Raw genomic sequence first — 19,491 nt, forward strand, 5'->3', positions numbered from 1 at the left:
GTTTCCTCTTCAAAGTGAAGTGTGGTTTCTTTATTGCCCCAAGTTGACACAACACTGCAGTGTATGGTGGTGTGTGATTGAACTTTTCTCGAACTTGGTTTATTGCCTGCAGGAAGAAAAAGCAAAGATCGATTACATTTAACTTTAATGTACACGTTACTGTGATATAAAAAAGAGCAAATACGGTGTAGATTTAAAGGTAAAATGTATCATTTATTAGACCTTATTCGATGCTTTATGTGTGTTAAAACTGTTTAATTTGCTAATTAAGGCAGTAATCATGCTGTTTATTTTTTTAAATCTTTTTGTTGATCTAGCTGTGGCTGGAAGCATAATTTGATCTATAAAAGCTTAAAGTCGTTAGTCGTTAGTCGAACTAGTGATCTACGGTATGAAATATCGATCGTTTAGGATTGTACCAAGAAGTATCTCGTGGTGATACAAGTAATAGATTTATATAAGCTCCTTTGTCTTGAACCCTAATAATCTTATTGATTTGCATTTTAATCTTATTTTTTTATGATTAAGCAGCGATGGCAAACCGTATTGCTTTTTTAATTTTTATGTTAGTGTCATTGCTATATAATTTTATTTATTTATTTAAAGATAAATAAATAACTCAAAAAATCTCCCTGCAAACGACCAATACGTTGCTGAAATTCCTATAGATTTCTATTCAAAGAAAGCCCTTCAGACTTTTCTGATTCACCTTTTTCTTTTAAAATCGGGGTTTGGACCACTTTTCGTGATCTCATCACTCCACCGATCGTCAGACGCACGTCGGCTGCGCTACATTGCGATCTCGAGTGCACTTCTTCTGCACTTCATCACAGGGTCAAGTACCACGCTCTTGGCGCTTACCTCACTGCCACTTGCCTGGTCTACCACAGGCCTGGTAAGAAAAATAAATCATACATTTTTTTTACAAATCTCCTCTTCCTTTACCATGCTTCTTGAGGGGGCAGACATTTCGCTAAATTTATGCAAAATTCCAAACGGCACGCCACTACTCTTGGTGTGACGGTCTGCGTGCGTGTTTGCAGCCCGGGGGTTGTTCTGTTTGCTTTCCAGCTCGGTACAAAATGAAACACGCCTTACCCCTTCCCGCATCGCGTAATCGTCATCCCTCGAAAGCGACGAAGCGGAGAATTCGATTTTGGGGGGTGATGGATTTTTTATTTTTATTTTTTGTTTCACCTGTTGGGATTTATTATTTTTCTGTGAAGCATTTCGATTTATCCAATAGTTTCCTGTGTAGGTGCAGAGAGCGCGGAGCGATTCCGCGCGATAAACGTGTATGGCGATCGCAAAAATTGTTACCTAGTCAGAAGTCAGTTCGGCGGGGCCACCGTACGCGTGTGGGAGCCATTCCGGGGTCATCGTGCGTCGGGGCTTCGTATTGTGGCAGTAGGTTTGAGATGGAGATTTATAGCCAGCAGTGGTGCAGGCAATAAAACGTTCGACCGAAGATCGAAATGCAAATAGAGCGGAGAGTGGAGGCTTTCTGTAGCTTTTTTGTGTGCTGGCAGTTTTTTGCTGGCAAATTGACATTGCGGTTGCGGGAGATTCCGAATGTCAATCAGGAGTATCACCGGCTGAAGGACAAGCAGTAGATGGGGTGGAGTAAATAAAATTCGATATTTATACTGTCATCGGGGAAGTTTGAAGCTGGTTCCATTTCAATCGACTTAATTTAAAATTGATGATCTTGCATGGATTGGAGTGTATAAATTGTAATTAATATTCCAAAAGGAATAATTAAGTCAAGTGCTACTATCTATAACGAAACCAGTTACATTGTAAATGTGATAAAATATAGTTTCATCGCCTTCCAAAAGTCTCTTGCCAGCATATTCCGAACACGTCATGAGATGAGGAACTAATAAAATCAGTGAACATATGTGTGTTCATGCAGATCAGCTTCTGAAGTAGCGTTGGTGTTGATCTCATGTTTCTTAAAATCATTTAGATGGAGATTTGACTTTCCCGTTCCACTACACATTTGAGCCGAGACATATTTTGGCCGTTAATGCGTGTGTGTCCGGAGCACATCGATTGTGTTAATGAGCTAATTTAATGGCACGCGTGATGAAATGAAACCCAATATTTATTAACCTCCGTTCGGTTGAAAATTTATTACAATTTTGAGATCTCATTTCGATTGTATCGATGTGTATCGATTAGCCAGCTAACGCGATCGAAACAGCGATCGAAACACATAATCGTTCGATTGTAAGCTGGAATAGCTCTCATTAGAATGGAATGTGCTACACAACGCCAGGGCATCTCCCACATCTCTCAGTGACGGCCGGATGCTAATGGATGCACATTTATCACAAACCCGACTCGAATAGGGAGTCGGATGCTAATTCCGGTGTGTGCGCCCACACACGCCCAACAACCAACAGGAAAGCGAACACAAGGAAGGAATGGGCGTGTAGCTGCTATATCAATTAGTTTTTTTCAAAACCTTCCTCCACCTTCGGGGGTTTTTTTTAATAACAAATCATTTACCACAAAACGATCGTCGAGAGAGAGATTTGTTTATCGCTTGCGCCATTCTCTGCTAAGGTGTCGTTTAAATATTTACACACAAAAGGCAACATAATGCTTTGCCCGAGTGGATCTGCGAAAGAAGACTAATGGTGATCGGTATTGTGTGTGTTTCTGTTCTCCAGACGCTTGCGATCCTCCCAGTCTCTATCTCTCTATTTCACCAATTCAATATATTGAGCATTGTTTGGCCTCGTTTGGCCTTTAAATATTCCTCCTACGCACGGTTTTAGGACCTCTCACAGACAAGTCCCCCAACACACGTCGACCTCCTTGTGCGCTCGGCCGGCAACAACATTATAATTTATTACCATCCTTTTGCGCACCTAGACGGTTCGCAGCTGGCACTTCCTGCTGTTGAGCTAAAAAAGAATAATGTACGGATACGAAAAATTAACGACTTACGTTTAACAACTTGATTCAACTTGGCTCACATACGCGCACACTTGCGCCTGCGAGCGAAACATCTTGTTAAACATCCTCACGGTAGAGATAAAAACGCCGCCAGCATCACCCCGCTAGGTCGGTGTTTTTGGAGGGTACGCGTTGATTGATGGGAGCACGCGTATAAATCAACGCTTAAACAGGCGACAAACTCGCCTACACCATGTTGTGGGGAGGGTGGCGATGTGACGGAAACAAGCGGGTCCCTCTGGGCGGCTCGTTCGATTGAATATGCAATAAGTGCCTAATTAATCTTCAAGCGGAGCGGAGATCAATAATAAGCCGAACGGGGGGAGCAGGAAAACAAATCAGCAGCAACAACCTTGCGAATGCGTTGCTGGAGCTTTGGCGAACTTTGCACAAGGGTACAGAGGAGCACAGAGAAGACTTATGACTTACAAAATAGCTTTTACAGTAAAAAATAGAATTTAAAGTGTCGTTTTAGGAATCAAACGCTGCTAAATTAACAAAACAATTCGAGTATGTTTAATAAAAGGGGAATATAACAGTAGAGTGATCACTTCATCAGCAAAGGCAACTGATGAGGCCGTCAATCTGACTGGAGAGGGCAGGTTATTTATTGACACACAATTATGACGACGGAACCAATTCTCCCTAGGGAAAGGATCGATTTATTTTGCGCCAGCTTCCCGCGCCATTCATTCATTTAACATCGATTGGCCTTCGTTACCCCGATCCGTGGAGCGTGTGTAACAACGAACACATATTACCGGTTTTCCCCGGAGTAGAGTTAGTAAGCACCAGCTTTCGCCCCCACACACACACATACATTGCTCCGCCACTGGATTTTACTTTCGACCGTAAAAGGCACGGTGGTTGTCGCTTTCCCGCTGCGCCGCGCGATCGCACCGCCGCGACACAAATGGACATGAGCAGCGCCCCCGTACGCGTACAATTGCCGGGCTGTGGGGAGGCAAGGGAACCATGGAAAAGGCGGGATAACAACCCTCGCTCAGGCAACAGCGGCCCTAAACCGCCCACGATCAGCCACTTGCCTGCCAAGAGGCAAAACTCGTATGCGTGTGTGTCAGTTCAATCGAAAGCCAAAAACGATCGCGAAGAACCGCTCTGAACAAACAACGAATCGATCATACTGTTTGCAGCCTTGTCTGTGCAACCATCCCCCCAGCACACGGCGCAAATTTATTTCGGAGAAGATCCTCCCGCCTGCATACATACATGCGATCGTGATGGGCAAAACGGAAGCGCGCACCAGCGGCGCTAACCCGGCATCTTTACGCTCCTTTAAAGGAATGGAACGTGTGTGTAGGTGGAGGATGGTGAGGGGAAACGCGAAGATGAATCATAATAAAGCGTCACCCGCTGGGCCAGGGCCAGCTGTATTGCCAGGGGAAGTTCCCTTTTTTGGGGGCAGCATTTTATTTTAGCTTCCCATTCTGTGGAGGAATTCCGAGCGACCTTTTGACACTGTTTACGCTCCAATGTGGGGTGGTGTAATTCGCAGCAACGTTACCTACCCCACTGGTAGAGTGTTTGTTTACGTCCCACAAAACTACACACACAGCTATAAACAGCGTCCCATCCCTCTATAAGAGATTCATGGAGGCGCCCAGAACGATAAGCCGTGTGGACTGCGCAACACTATTGACACTACTCAGAACAGCGCGCATCGAACAGGATGGTCCCCAGGGATGGCGCGTGATAACGGCTTGGCTTAATGCGATGGACCCGTGTACAACACGTGCCGCCGCTGTTGCCTTGTTGAAACCATTGAACTTCAGCGATCAAAGCGCGCCACATGTGCGGGTGTTTGCTTTGGATTGATTTGGCTGAAGTATTTATTTGCGCATGGTGGTGTCGGATGAAGCACCACGAACTTTGTTTGACGCATGTGGCAGAGGTGTGGCGAACGAGGATCAACACACGTAAAAGCGGAGGGAGTGTTTGGGGATGAGTGGCGATACTAAGCAAAGAAGGGAGAGCACCTCGACAAGATGATTAAAATGTGTTATTTATTTTCTGACTGAATATTATTAATCATGGATTTATTTACTGTGGATTGGTGGGTGAGTCTTCTGGAACGTTATTGGAAACGGATTCTTAAGCTAACTACAACTGTAGAGCTATTCAATGTTTTTTTATTGTAAATTGAGTTACCTCCAAAAAGCTGAAATGGTCCGACCAGGATATGGTTTTTGAATCATTTTTGGTAAATTCATAAAAAATAGAAAAAGGATATAGACGACAGCCTCTTCTCAATATCAGTTATTTGCTTACGTTTGCATTGTACATGATGCTAAACTACCAGCGATAATGAAATTTCTCAACTGTTCCTTATTTCGTGCGTATACACATTAAGAATCCTGCCAAAATGGTATGATGTCATCTTCGTCGGACTTACGGTGGCAATCACCATGATGTGACCAGTTGTGACTATGTTTTGTGACACCAAAATATTGGAGCAGTATATAAGACTACAAAGTAGCGATTACTACCATCGAATGCTTTAAGGTGCTGATAAGCTTCCGCTCAGATCGGACAGAACTTAACAGATGCTTCCGGAAAACAAATGTACCTCCGAAATTATCTACGAAAGCCCTAATCAGCCACAAAGAGAGATGTCGAAGGATGTTGCAGCGCTTTGGCTGTGCAGTGAGCTCTGCTTGGCTCTATGCGCTGTAAACTTAATGCTATTAACGAACTCCACGAGATCTGGCACACATTATCTGGAGTCGTTTAGAATCGTCCGAAGTCATCCGTCAGTTTTTTCGGAATCTTACGGAGTCTTTCGGAGTCTTTCGGAGTCTTTCGGAGTCTTTCGGAGTCTTTCGGAGTCTTTCGGAGTCTTTCGGAGTAGTCTTGAGTCGTCTTGAGTCGTCTTGAGTCGGCTGGAGTCGTCTGCAGTCGTCTGCAGTCGTCTGCAGTCGTCTGGAGTCGTCTGAAGTCGTCTGAAGTCGTCTGGAGTCATCTGGAGTCATCCGGAGTCGTTCGGAGTCATTCGGAGTCGTTCAGAGTCTTTCAGAGTCTTTCAGAGTAGTGCAGAGCCGTTCCGAGACGATCGTAGTCGTTTGGAATCGTTGGAGTCGAAGTCATTAGTCCGGATGACTCCGGATTACTTCGGATGACTCCGGATGACTCTGGATGACTCCGGATAACTCCGGACGACTCCGGACGACTCCAGACGACTCCTGACAACTCCTGACGACTCGTGACGACTCAAGACGACTCAAGACGACTCAAGACGACTCAAGACGACTCAAGACGACTCAAGATGACTCAAGACGACTCAAGATAACTCAAAACGACTCAAGATGACTCAAAACGACTCAAGACGACTCCGAAAGATTCCGAAAGATTCCAAAAAACGCCAAAAGTTTTCGAAAGATTCCGACAAACTTAAAAAACACCGTAGGACCCGGACGACTCGGGAGGACTCAGGACGACTCGAAAGGACTCCGGACGACTCGGAAGGACCCCGAGTGACTCCGGACGACTCCGGACGACTCCGGACGATTCCAGACGACTCCGGACGATTCCAGACGACTCCGGATGACTCAGTCTCCGGGTGGAACTATTTTTTAACTATCGGATTTTGGATTGGTTCGGCAGTTGGAGTTGGACTATCAATAGCCGGAACCGTATCAGAGTAGTGGATGCGGTCCAAAGAGCACATGGCTTAAGTGAACACTACAATGCATAAAAAGTTACTGAAACTGGTCTCAGTTTTCAACGGACAATGAATACGTTTGAAGAATATTCTCAGCAATAAAAAAATTTTAAAGCAAAATCGCCAAAATACATTCAACGCAGGTAGTTTTTGAAATATAATACACTTTTTTGTAACATAAGAAATTGTGTTTTTATACCGTGCTGATCCTAAAGAGATGAAGCAAGCAATTCATAATAACGAGATCGTTAGAAAAGTCTGATTTAACCGTTTAATAATTTTTTTTATTTGTTTATAAATCATACTTTCTTTACAAATCATTGTGTTGTTGTAATTGTTCAAATATTAACCCATTTTTACCTTCTTTTTTGCTCCTATCTATTTCCCCAGGCACGAAGAAGATGGAGTACAAAACGAGACAGTGGCACGAGAAGTGCTTCTGCTGCTGCGTGTGCAAGACCGCCATCGGCACCAAGTCGTTCATCCCGCGCGAGCAGGAGATCTACTGTGCCGGCTGCTACGAGGAAAAGTACGCCACCCGGTGCATTAAGTGCAAGAAGGTAAGTTAGCCAGCTACTAGGCTAGAAGGCGACATGCGATGAGTGCGCTACTAAACTTTAATGCTGGATTGTTTCCCCCTTTTCCCATTCGCATCAGATCATCACAAGCGGCGGTGTAACGTACAAGAACGAACCGTGGCATCGCGAGTGCTTCACGTGCACGCACTGCCAGGTGTCGCTGGCCGGCCAGCGTTTTACGAGCCGCGACGAGAAACCGTACTGTGCGGAATGTTTCGGCGAGCTGTTCGCGAAGAGATGCACCTCCTGTACCAAGCCCATCACCGGTGCGTAACGATTGTTTTGCGCCCGCTCTTTTGTTTTGTCGGCAAACAGCTAACGTTCGTCTCTGTTTCTCTCGCAGGCATTGGCGGTACGCGCTTCATCTCGTTCGAGGATCGCCACTGGCACAACGATTGCTTCATCTGCGCCATGTGCAAAACGTCACTGGTCGGGCGCGGTTTCATCACCGACGAGCAGGACGTCATCTGTCCGGAGTGCGCCAAGCAGAAGCTGATGTAAACAGTCGGACAGTGCGCCGCCATAAAACAAAAAGCAAAATTCAACTCCCAATGTCATGACCATCATCATCATCACACTCTGAAGAAAAGGAGAAGATGGAGAAGGTTCCCAGGAGGATCACGTTACATGCGCACACGAGAAAGGAAAATAATAGTCCACTAGCGCGTGTTACAACGACCGTCGTCATCTCCGTTACTCCATTCTTCAACAACGATCATCATCATCATCGCCATTCATCATCAACTCCTACCCCACACGTCAACGTCATTCACGTCGATCGTTTAAATTATTTATCACAACGGCCCTCCCGTCACCATCCTTTCATGCGCTCTGCGCACGTTTTAGGCGTACCGTTTTGTTCGTTTTTATTTTATTTTGTGTCTCTTGAATTGTATGACGTTCCGTTCCCGTTTTCGTCCCCTGTTTCTAGTTGCGCCGTACGCAGGCGATATAAGTATTGAAATGTTATTTAATAGAGTCACCATGATACACGATTGCGCTTTATATATATAGAGAGAGAGTTCTTTTCGGATTTTTATTCTACCATTCTTTAGCCAGGTCCTTTGTTTTTGCTGCTGCGTTTGAATCACTCTATACTTGTTAAAAGCTCCTTTAGCGCTGCTTGCCGTGCGTAGTAAGATAGACAGCGATGATGAATGTAGTTAGCGAAACTGGAAGAATGATTAAATTATGAAAGAAAGAAAGAGTTCTGTGTCTCTGCGTGTATGTGTGTGTTTGTGTGGAGGAGTGGATTTTCTAATGAGTCGAGCTATGGGATGGAAGGACGCGAACGAAAGACCATACGCACACACACACACACCTGCAAGCACACAGCGCGAGCATTGTTGTTAGTAGCGTAGCGAACGGCCTATATTCACTGAAGATGCCTTTTTAACTATTCAAATAATAATAATCCTTACGTAAGAAAAAAAAAACCCGATGCGTTCGCACACGATAATGCAAGGAAAGAGGAAAGTCCATCAGAAAAGTCCGATCGTGTTTGTATTGCGTGTGTTGGAACACAAATAGTGCTATGTTTTTTTGTGTTTTTATTACATTTCATTTGCGTTCGTTACAGGAGAAGCAGTGTTGTGCAATGCAAGCAAATTAATGTTTTTAGAACATGTTAAGGTAGAAGAAGAAGACGGAGCACGATCACGATCCTTTCGCCCTCTAAAAGAGCATATCGCGTTTAGTCATTGTTATCGCAGCGATCGCAGCGGGGAGATGAAGTTGCAATTCACACAAACGCACCTTCCGCCTTTACCCCCCCCTAACCCCCTTCTTTCCCCCACTTCAACTCAAATGTTACCGCTTGTAAGGGCGTCAAAGGCGTTACTTGTGTGTATTATTTATTGTATTGAGATTGCCCGTTGTGTGTTGGTCCGAAAGTCTGAAGAAAAATATCAACAAACAATTAACAAAAACATAGAACGCACAGAAAGAGAGGGAGAGAGAAGAAAGAAAGACCGCGTGTGTCCTTTCCCGCATTATATAACGAGAGGTAGGATTTGTAAATTTGATAGAAAGGAAGAAATTGTGAAGGATATAGCAAACAAAACAAAAAAACTGGGACACAAATCATCTCACACACGCAGGCAGAACGTCGGGACGGGCGATTGCAATTAAAACTAACTTTATACACACAGACACACTACTACGGGTGATGTTCCCGCCCTTTCTGGAGATCAGATCTTAGCTGTGCGCCCAACTACACCACCACGTGCCCACGTTGCATCCTTTTTTTTAATTATTTATTTTCGTTAACCAACCAATGTGATGGGAAAGAAAGAGAGCGAAAGTGCAGCCATCCTTTTCCCAACGCGGTGCAGGCCAGCTACATCGAAAGAAGATCGAAATCAAAACACTAAAGTTAAAGCTAATAAAAAAAACCTTTGAACAAAATATATATAAACGACTACTGAAACAACAACAACAACAAAAAAAAACGAATAAAACAATTTGCAAAAAAACAGCGTCCGTTTTCTTCTGCTCCTTTTTCCTGCACACGCCTTTAAAAAGAAACTGTTAAATGCATTCTCTTGAAACATTATCTCGTTTCCAACAAACTTTACTCCTCCTAAAGTAACGAACCAACGCAGAAATTGCACGCCGTGGTCCGGTTTGTGTTGTTAACCATTACTAAAATACGCGTTTAATACCTAAGTAAGTGATAAGGCTTTATAACAAACAAAATAATGAGATATGGAAATATTTATATACATATATACAAATGGATGAATGTATACAAGCTTACCAAACGCCCCACACAGCCGTACACACATAAGAATGCTAAAAATATGGAAAAGTTAATTATTGTTCTTTTGAGTTGCATTGTAATCTTCTTTTGAGTTGGTTCATTTCACTATTTATTCATGAAAATGCTTTTAACTCGTAAAATGATAACTATTTTTATTTTGAAAAAAATAAGCAAGAAAAACTTATAGTAACAAAAAGTTCTCCTAATAAATTCTCTTGATCTATTGTTTTTCAACTAAATCAAACCAGTGCAAACAAGGAACAGAAGCTAATCGAGAGTGGTATGTGCGTGTGTGTTTGTGGTGATAATGGTGGAAGATGTAAATGCTGAATAGATAACAAAAAAAAAAAAACACACACACACAACATGCAGAACAAAACACAATCTGTGGCCTTTCTGTATATTAATAGCGAGAATAGTAATAGAGTTACAATAAATACTGTGCTGTACATTGGAAAAATAATCCATGTAATGCTGGCTTAATTAAGAAGAATGTGTACGTGTGTGTGTGTATGTTGTGCATTTTAAAATTGTTTCATTTGTTTTATGTAATAAAAAAAAGATAATATTTGCCAGAACAATTGTTTCTTTGTTTTTTGAAAGAAACTAGCTAATTTGGAAAGGTTACAGAGCTGCGCAAATCAATTTCAAAGATCTTCTTTAATTTTAAGAGTACGCCAAAATTAATTTGCTCGAGACTCAATTGAAATGAGAGACTTATGACGCCCCTTAAGATACCTAGATTTAAAACTAAATCCATACTGGTCCAGAAACCAATACATTATATATTCTGGTTCAAGAACTGCACATGACCTAATGCCGATCCTGAATCTGAAGCTCAATCTGTACTGGTCCTGGAACCAATCATGAATCCATACTGGTCTTGTAAACCATATCTACCCTGTAACCGATCATGAACCCAAACCGAGCCTGCAACTGATCATGAACCCATACTGCTCCTCGAACCTATCATGAACCGAAACTGGTCCTGGAACCAAACATGAAACCATATCTACCCTGTAACTGATCATGAGCCCATACCGAGTCTAGAGCTGATCATGAACCCATTTCGGGCCTGTAACCAATCATGAACCCATACCAAGCCTGGAACTGATCATGAAACCATCGGCCGTATCGGGGTGGTCGTTCGTCGAAGAACGTTCATCGCTCTTGAGTGGACAGGGTTGTACCACTAGATTGGGCAGAACAAAACCTAGACGGTTTTCTAATTTTTGATCATAGAGGGCTATGAAACGAGTGAAAATGAGCGTCGTGACGAACGTTCCCGGGAACGAACGAGCTCTCCGATACGGCCGCATATCTACCCTGTAACCGATCATGAACCCATACCAAGCCTGGAACTCATCATGAACCCATACCGATCCTGGAACTGATCATGAACCCATTCCGGGCCTGTAACTAATCATGAACCCATACCGGTCCTGGAACTGATCCAGGATGAAACCATATCTACCCTGTAACCGATCACGTCAGGCATTACAAGCTACTTTTGTCGCGAAGTTTATCAACGGGGACATAGACTCTCCCTACCTGCTAGAAAAGCTGAATCTGTATGCTCCTGAACGACCTCTCAGGATACGTGAGCTGTTAAGACCTACGTTCTCAAGATCTGCACATTCCTACAATGCGCCTACTAATCAAATGATACATAGCTTCAACAAATACCAAAGATTCTTCGACTTCAATATTAGTATAGCTCAGTTTAAAACCAATTGTCTCTCGTTTCCTTATTGATAGCGCTGTAGCTAAGTTTGTAGATGAATTAAAGATGTATTATATAAGTAAGTGTCCCAGCAAATCTATGCAAGATACTAAATGACAAATAAACAAACAAATAAACAAATGATCCCATACCGAGCCTGGAACTAATCATGAACCAATAATGATCCAGAAACAGCTCTATGCATATTCTCAATCCATATTCTTTCGATGTATTCATTCAGCCGTACCGGCGAACTCGTTCGACGAGTAACATTCGTCGCTCATGAGTGGACAGGGTTGTAGCACTAGGTTGGGCAGTACAAAATCTATACGGTTTTCTAATTTTTGATCTAGCGGGTTATGAAGTGAGTGAAAATGAGCGTCGCGGCGAACGTTCCCAGGAACGAACGAGTTCACCGGTACGGCTGAATGTATTTACTTCTTATTCGTTTACTTACCACTGGAAGAAATCTCCAACAGATTACTTTATGCGGACAGGTAAAATATTCCTTCCAATGTGCAATTTGGTCAGAATGGAGTCCGATCCTGCGGCTACGCAGTGATAGCCGTTGCACTCGATCGCTACACATACTCCTGAATGTAGTTGATCGGGATCTGCTAACTGCATGATTGACCTGGACTTTTTGAACCAAATTATGGCTGAAAAGATAATTGGTTGTTTCTTTTAGGTGATCGTGATCGTAAAAAAGATTACCAGCGTTTGATATAGTGAAAAAAAAAATACACAAAAACACGTCCAAGAGATAAATGGTGAATATTTTATTTGTTAATTTAGGTTTGGTTTCCTTTTTCTTCTGTTTTTTTTGTTTTGCTTGTTACGAGAACCGTACACGGAATAACGTGAAGGGGAAAACGGAAAGGGGGGAAGAAGGGGCCCTTCGATGCCTGGTCGGGCTGGTTCCGTCCCGTCCCGAGGGTTGTGTGAGAGTTTAGAATCTATAATATACGTGCACGCGTACATACTCTAAAACGACCGAATGGCCACACACGCGCACACACACACTCTATCCCTGTGTCCCTGTGGTGGTCTTAAGTGTGGAGGGTGGTAGTGGGGGACACTAGTTTTATGATTACCACCGATCGATCCTTTTTGCTGTTTTTGCGTCTTCAATGCGGGAAAAATATATCTGTACCGGTTTTGTTGTTGTATGAAAGCGGTACACATAAACGAATGATACAAAACTTGCACGATCTTTACACGGGGTTAAGAGCATTAGACCTTAATAGATTATTACAAGCATCATTAGCGGTAGTCAAGAGGGGAGGGAAGGATATGGGTTAACTTTGCCTTATACAAGAATTTTGGGTTTGGGTATAAAAAAAATACATAAATTAACGCAGTTTTCAAAAAAATACAGTTTGTTAAAAAATCCTATTGTTCTTAGCGCTCTTTAGTCTACTAGAGGATTGCGATTTGCACATAACTGCAGCTGCGTAGTAACTGTTCTCACGGCCTACTATTACGCAAAAGTGTCTGTCTGCAAGCACGGCGTAGTACAAAATGTTAGTAGGAAAGTAGAAGGCCTGAATGTATACAATAAATTAAATAAGCTTGCTCATATCAGCAAATATACACACACACACAAAGGTGAGCCACCACACAAACACACACAAAAGAAAAGCAAAGCTGCGGTCTACTAACCCTCCTTCTTTTTTGTCCCTAACCTTACCACGCTTCCTGTGCATTGGAAAGTCTTGAGGGGCGCGCATTAAACGTAAATATTACTTTACAATATTATATTTATAAGATCTGTCGGCTATTATATACCAACTGCTCCTACCCATATATGCGCTTTACTTTACGCTTTACGCCGAAAAGAAGAGGGAGCGGTTACGCGTAGTTTATGTGTCTGTTTTATGTATATATCTATATATGTATATGCTGTGTGGCTGTCAGAGATAGGACAATCAGAGCACACACTAACCGTATCTCTGAAATCCTCTAAAATACCCTCGACAACTCCCGATACCTCAACCTTTTTCTACACGTTCGAAATGAGAACGGTACACGAAACAAAAAGAAAAGAGAAAAAAAAACAAACCCGTTAACGCGTTCCTAATGTGTCCCGGGAACGAATCATCACCTTGCAACAAGGCAGGGGGAGGATGGGGCCAAGGTGACTGATAACGGAGTGGTCAAAACATTGTAGCGTTGCAGGAATAAATGTGGGTGTGCATGTGTGGGAGGAAAAGGAGAGAGATAGAGAGAGAAAGAGAGTGTGTGTGTGTGCGAGAGACACGTAGAAGGCTATTAAAACTGGAACCCATCCATCGGCACCGACTGGTCCGCGTTGAACTGAAACTGATTGTTGTCCGTGCTCGGTGCCACCGCCAGATCCTCGTCGTCGTTGCTAAAGTACTTTTGGATTATACTAAATGCCTTCTCGTAAATATCATTGTTCTGGTGCGATTGTAAGAATTCTAGCTTGTCGAGACCTAGAGCGGGCAAAGTTGGAGGAAAGCAAACGCATCATCAAATGTGGTATCGTACACTAAACGACGGTTAAAAGCTCCGAGCCGTCGAGCAGTTCCACCTACCGTAGCATTCCTCTATCATTACGGCGTACGGGTTCGGTTTGGTTCGCTGCTCGTCGCCCACCTTCAGAATGTTTTCCAGCCCGTTTAGCGCCACGGTAACTATTTTCGGGTCCATCACGGTCAGCAGCTCGCACATGGGCGGTATGCAGCCAGCATCCACCTGTTGGGCAAGTGGGAAAATGTACAATTACGTATGTGTCCATCCATCTGCCCCTCTCTGCTCGAATCATCTGCTCGACACCTACCAAATACTTGATCTGCTGCACCGTGCCACCACTCGTCGCATTGGTGATGGCCCAGGCCGCCTCTTTCCGTGTTTTGAAGTCGGCCTTCTGCAGCAGATCGATGATGCTCGGGAAAATGTTGGCATCGATCGCGGCCTGGATCTGGTTCCGGTTGCCGGCCGCAATGTTCGAGATGGTCCAGCACGCCTCCTTGCGGACCGCCTCCTTGGTCGAGCTGAGCAGCTGCAGGATCGAGGGTAAGGCATTGCAGTTCAGGATCAGCTGCGTCTGGGTGTCGTTGCCGGTGACGATATTGCCCACGGCACGCAGCGCCGCCGACACTACGTTGTTGTGGCTATGGCTGCAAGGTGGAGGTGGGGTTTGGCAACGATAAAAAATGCAAGCAGATTAGTGTGCATGATTGAGATACGATAGCTGCTTTGGCAATAATTGTTATCACTCGATAATACGATTCATTTACGGCTGATTCAACGAAAATAAAAGCTTTATCCTTCTAGGAGACACAATTCCATATCTTACAGTCGTCGCCGATAAAAGTTACCGGCAAGACACGCAATTATACATCTAGGACACTAACTTTTAACTTCGTTTCGGTCAATTTTCGGTTCGAAGGTTTCAATTTTTGCACTATAAGTCAATTGCTACAAATCAAATTTTGTTACTTTTTCATCTTTTTTTTTACATTTCACTGGAGTTTGGCTAAGTTGGCACACATTTGATTGCCTAATTAAATTTTAAATTTAAAATAACGATAAATTACATAATTATTGTAATGCCAACATGTTCTACCTATCATAAATCTGCTCAAATGCGTTGTGAATTTATCACGTATTCTACAAAAGTATCAAATTGTTGACTTACAGACACACAAATGGCAAATATGTATGCACTCGGTCAAAATTGGTGCCTTAAAGCCAAAATTGAGCGGCAACAACAGTAATGAAAACAAAAATCTCTTAACAACACTTACGAAAGAAGCTCGATCAAGCGCCGGCAGCAGCCCGCATCGATAACGGCCTGGATGTTGTCGTTCGAACCGTCGGACAGATAGCTGACCGCCCAGACGGCATCGCCCAGCACCTCCACATCGTTGTGGAACATGAGCTGGGACAGAATGGGAAGGCATTTTTCGACCTTGGAGAAATCGGGCGGCGGGTTCTTACCCCGGCACATGTTCGACAGGGCCCACACCGCGTTACGCGTTAGCGTTAGCCGACGCGAGGTACTCAAAACGCTGGAGGTGAAAAAGGAAACAAAACAAAAAAAAACAAATTCAAAAGTGTCAATTAACCTCGTTAACGGCACGGAGGACCTTTTCGAGGGAGGGTCGAGAATACTAACTGTAGCAGCGGTTCCAGCACATCATGATCCAGCACGCAATCCCGACACTCCGGCGAATCGCCGGCAATATTACCCAGCGCCCAGATCGCCTGTTCCTGCACGTCCTCGTGGGGGCTTTTCATAAGATCGACAAAAATTGGCACGGCACCGGCCGCTATCACCACGCTCGTTTGCTCTGACGTTCCGGAAGCGATGTTCGTTAGTGCCCAGGCAGCTTCAAACTGAACCAAAGCATTCGAAGAAAGAAGTGTGTAAAGAGGCAATGGCAACGGAAACACTCGCCTTCCCCGTCCCTGCGCTTACCTGTAGGGTGGAGTTTTCCGAGTTGCCCAAAAATTGCACCAACCGCGGTACGATGTTGTGCTTGATCACCATATCGATGGGCGGGTTGGGCTCTTTGGACAGCAACCGGCGGAACTTCTGTGTGGCGACCAGCTGCTCCTCGATGTTCTCGCTGTACAGTGCCTGGATGACGGCCGGCTGTATGAGCGACCGGTTGTCGGTCGATGTTGTCTCGTCCTGCAAAATTGCGCATCACAGCGTAGAGACAAAACAGGCCAGTGATAGCAGGACAAGCGACAGATATGATGCGCAACCACCTACCGAAAGAATTGCATCCTGTTCGAGCTCATCGGCCACGTTGACGTTGCGTCGCTTAATCAGCTGTTGTTCGCGCTTTTGCTTTCGCAGCTGAATGCCTTCCTCCTCCCGCCGGCGCCGCATTTCTGTCGAGTCCAGGCCCACATTTTTGTACCGATGCCGATGCGTTGCGTTGGACATTTCCTAGTTGGTAGAAAGAGAGATTGAGAACAAATCTATCACCGTAACGATTACAGTGGACACGGTTTGCGCTTGTTAATTGCTGCTACGAAATCTGAGATTTTCGCCCCGTCCTATCCGCTTCGGCCCCGACCAACGAGCTGCGCCTTATTGATTTGAAAAAGTTCGAACTATCGAGCCAGTACGGTGGCCGAATGACACAACACACCGTCACCGACCATGCAATGCACGGCGAGAAACACACACATACACACACATACATGCAGCTCTGGCTAGCACGGGCTAGCACGGGGTGTCTTGCGACAGCGGACACGGGATGACGGCGGTGCGTGCACACGGGCGGGCAGCAGCAGCTGAGCGATTCTCGAGCTGCTGCAGATGCATTTTTTGCAAAGGCCCATATTTAGTGCGCCAGCACGGAGGACGTGGTGGGATGAAAGGAAGGGGGGCACAGCGAGTGACATTAGTAAATCTTGTCTTTCTTTTTTTTTTTGCTCGCGCCTTCTCGTCCTTTCTCTCAACACTTGCCAACCACCCTGCTGCTGCTGCTGCTGCTGCTACGAGGCCTACGTACAAATCGTCTTGTGCACACGGATCGCTCTAGCTTGGCATTTGTTTCGCTGTTGCTTTACCTACTGCACGATGCTGGACGATTCGGAATCGATGTACGGCAAATAGGCACCGAGAGCGAAACACTACAGGATGTTTTGTGGCTGCAGAAACTTACTTTTGTGGCAAATTTAGCGAAGGAAATCTGGAAATTTTACACCACGACTTTCACGTTCATCAGCAACTGTCAGACGGTCTGCCAAACTCGGGCGATTGACGTTTGTTTGCTGGTGCACACTGGGATGCGATGCGGGTCGTTGGCGAACGATAGGTTGCCATGCCACCGAGGTCCGTTGGCCTCGCGGATACGTTTTGTTGAATGCTAAAATCACCGTTTAAATCGATTTCAATGTGCTTATCAGTCGATTGTTTGTTTCTGTTTTCAAAATTGAGACCGTTTTTTTATGACATATTCAAATTGTAAACAAAAAATAACGTGAAACCCACATTGAAGAGCATGTGCCAAATCATTCTTCTGTAGTTTATTGAGTGAAAATAAGAACTTATTCATGAACTTATTTATGAAATAAACAATAAACTTATTCTTAATGTTAGTTAAATTTTTATTTTATTTTATCATTTTTGCTATACCTACTCCCGAGTAGAAGCTTCCCTAAAGCTCGTGCACCGATCGCTGTCAAACCGGCTGTCAAACGAAGGTGAAAGTTTTGGTCGGCAAATTGCATAGCGCACACGCTCGCTTCTGTTATTGTTGTATTTTTGATGAATTTTTAACAGAAAAACCACCTCAAAAAGCACTCCAACAATCTCCACCGCATCACACAGAATCTGTAGCAATGAGTTTCAAGTATGAGTGTGCCGATTTCTCGCAGTTTCAGGTAAATCAAGCACACCGTGGTTTGCCGACGCACGGAAAGCACACCGCACGGTTGCTTAGATTGTGTAATCTTTCCCGGCCATTCCCGGCACAGGCTTGGTGCATGTTTTTACCGTTCCTCTTTGCGCCACTCGTTTACAGGAGCAACTGAAAAAGATGCGCGATCTGGATGACAAAATCATCTACGCACTGAACACAACCATACCGACGGAATCGTTCAAAGGTCAGGTCGATGCTGAAGCAAAGTGTCGCGACCTGCACGGACAGCTAGAATCGGGCTACAGCCACCGGCAGGAAGCGATCAAGAAGTGTATCGTCGTGTGTGCCGACACGGTCAAGACGCTCAAGGACAAGCGGGAGGAAAACAAGGACGACGTTGCACTGAACAAGCAGTTCAAAACGGAACAGCGAAAGGTTAGTGGGTGTGCATTACGGAACGTTGTGAAAAAAGGAAGTATTCTTATGGCCATTTCATTTTCAGCTACGATTGCTGCAATCCGAGCTGAGTGTGGAGGACATTATTCGGGAACGAACGCAGAAAACGTTCCGCGAACGTTGTAGGCTATTTTTCCGTTTCGATTCGCTATAAAGCAGCGCGTCGGAGAGAGAGAGAGGTTCTAGAAGGCTCTACGGCAATATCACTACGAATGCAGTGGTGGTGCATTGCTGACGCACTCGAGTCCGAAGCGCACCAGCAAAGAAGCAGCAGCATTTATACGTGAGTGGCGCATTTAATGGTAAATGGTTGAGGAAAAAAGGGGCGAGATTTTCTGGCACTTGTGATCACAGCAGGTGTTTTACAAAGATTTTAAGAAGCTTCACAGTTTTGCAATCCGATCGTGAGGAACGTCCGCTTTGGTGAGCGAACAGGTTATCCGCAATCACATCAAACATGTTATATAATGTTGTTTATTGTAGTAAAGCGTAATAGCTGTCGAAACATTTTGGCCTATCTGGTTGGCGTTCACTTATTCGTTGTAAAGCAACGATTCTGGAAAGAAGCATCTGTTCCCATTCCCGTTCCAATCAGCTTCTGTCAGGTCTCATTCTCATTGAGATTCATTCCATACAACTCCTGGTTGATCGCATACAACATTTGTATAGTTGCACACAACTGTCCTATAAAAAGTATGAAATTGTTACGTATTGCATGCAATGTTTACGGAAACGCATGTAAATTTGAAATCGGTGCATGGCGGTATATGGGCCGTATTGCAATTCAGTGCACGTGGAAGGTTTCTCTCTCACTCTTTCTTGCTGGCCTGCTTACGATAGAACACGTCGGTGTGACATGGTCCGGTCAACAACAATTCTGCAGGATGCTCGGTCCCTGGCTGCAGTTTCCCATCTATGTAAACACCCGATCTCCGACAAGTCTCGCTTCACCTGATCCAGCCATCGAGATCGCTGTC

At 44.4% G+C, this 19,491-nt stretch overlaps 3 protein-coding genes across 10 annotated transcripts in view; 2 read left to right on the top strand and 1 right to left on the bottom strand.

The window, feature by feature from the left end:
• The window catches only part of LOC121593112 (four and a half LIM domains protein 2), a 113,856-nt gene extending 105,207 nt beyond the window's left edge, over window positions 1-8,649 (top strand). For all 6 annotated transcript variants that reach the window (XM_041915197.1, XM_041915195.1, XM_041915204.1 and 3 more), the window contains 3 exons: window positions 7,037-7,206; window positions 7,304-7,490; window positions 7,568-8,649. In XM_041915197.1, the coding sequence (XP_041771131.1) occupies window positions 7,037-7,206; window positions 7,304-7,490; window positions 7,568-7,725 (515 nt within the window). In that variant the 3' untranslated portion in view covers window positions 7,726-8,649. The remainder of the gene's footprint in view (window positions 1-7,036; window positions 7,207-7,303; window positions 7,491-7,567) is intronic.
• A 3,823-nt stretch (window positions 8,650-12,472) lies between these two features.
• LOC121593189 (importin subunit alpha-7) lies at window positions 12,473-17,453 on the bottom strand. 3 transcript variants are annotated; one of them, XM_041915352.1, is made up of 8 exons: window positions 17,360-17,453; window positions 16,456-16,635; window positions 16,156-16,371; window positions 15,853-16,073; window positions 15,482-15,745; window positions 14,512-14,851; window positions 14,267-14,426; window positions 12,473-14,164 (listed from the first exon to the last, which is right to left on the bottom strand). In XM_041915352.1, exons 2-8 carry the CDS (start codon window positions 16,630-16,632, stop codon window positions 13,980-13,982), a joined length of 1,563 nt encoding a protein of 520 aa, XP_041771286.1. In that variant the 5' UTR covers window positions 16,633-16,635; window positions 17,360-17,453; the 3' UTR covers window positions 12,473-13,979. The 3 variants fall into 3 exon arrangements, with proteins under 3 accessions (XP_041771286.1, XP_041771287.1, XP_041771288.1); XM_041915353.1 differs by lacking the exon at window positions 17,360-17,453 and adding an exon at window positions 17,265-17,353; XM_041915354.1 differs by lacking the exon at window positions 17,360-17,453 and adding an exon at window positions 16,705-16,859.
• Window positions 17,454-17,879: 426 nt separating this feature from the next.
• LOC121592567 (protein MIX23) lies at window positions 17,880-19,031 on the top strand. The gene is made up of 3 exons (XM_041914147.1): window positions 17,880-18,080; window positions 18,221-18,493; window positions 18,561-19,031. The coding sequence occupies exons 1-3, from the start codon at window positions 18,039-18,041 to the stop codon at window positions 18,666-18,668; spliced, it is 423 nt and encodes a 140-aa protein (XP_041770081.1). The 5' UTR covers window positions 17,880-18,038; the 3' UTR covers window positions 18,669-19,031.
• The last annotated feature ends 460 nt before the right edge of the window (window positions 19,032-19,491 follow it).

Source organism: Anopheles merus, chromosome 2L (assembly GCF_017562075.2).
Source record: "Anopheles merus strain MAF chromosome 2L, AmerM5.1, whole genome shotgun sequence".
NCBI classification, from domain to species: domain Eukaryota; kingdom Metazoa; phylum Arthropoda; class Insecta; order Diptera; family Culicidae; genus Anopheles; species Anopheles merus.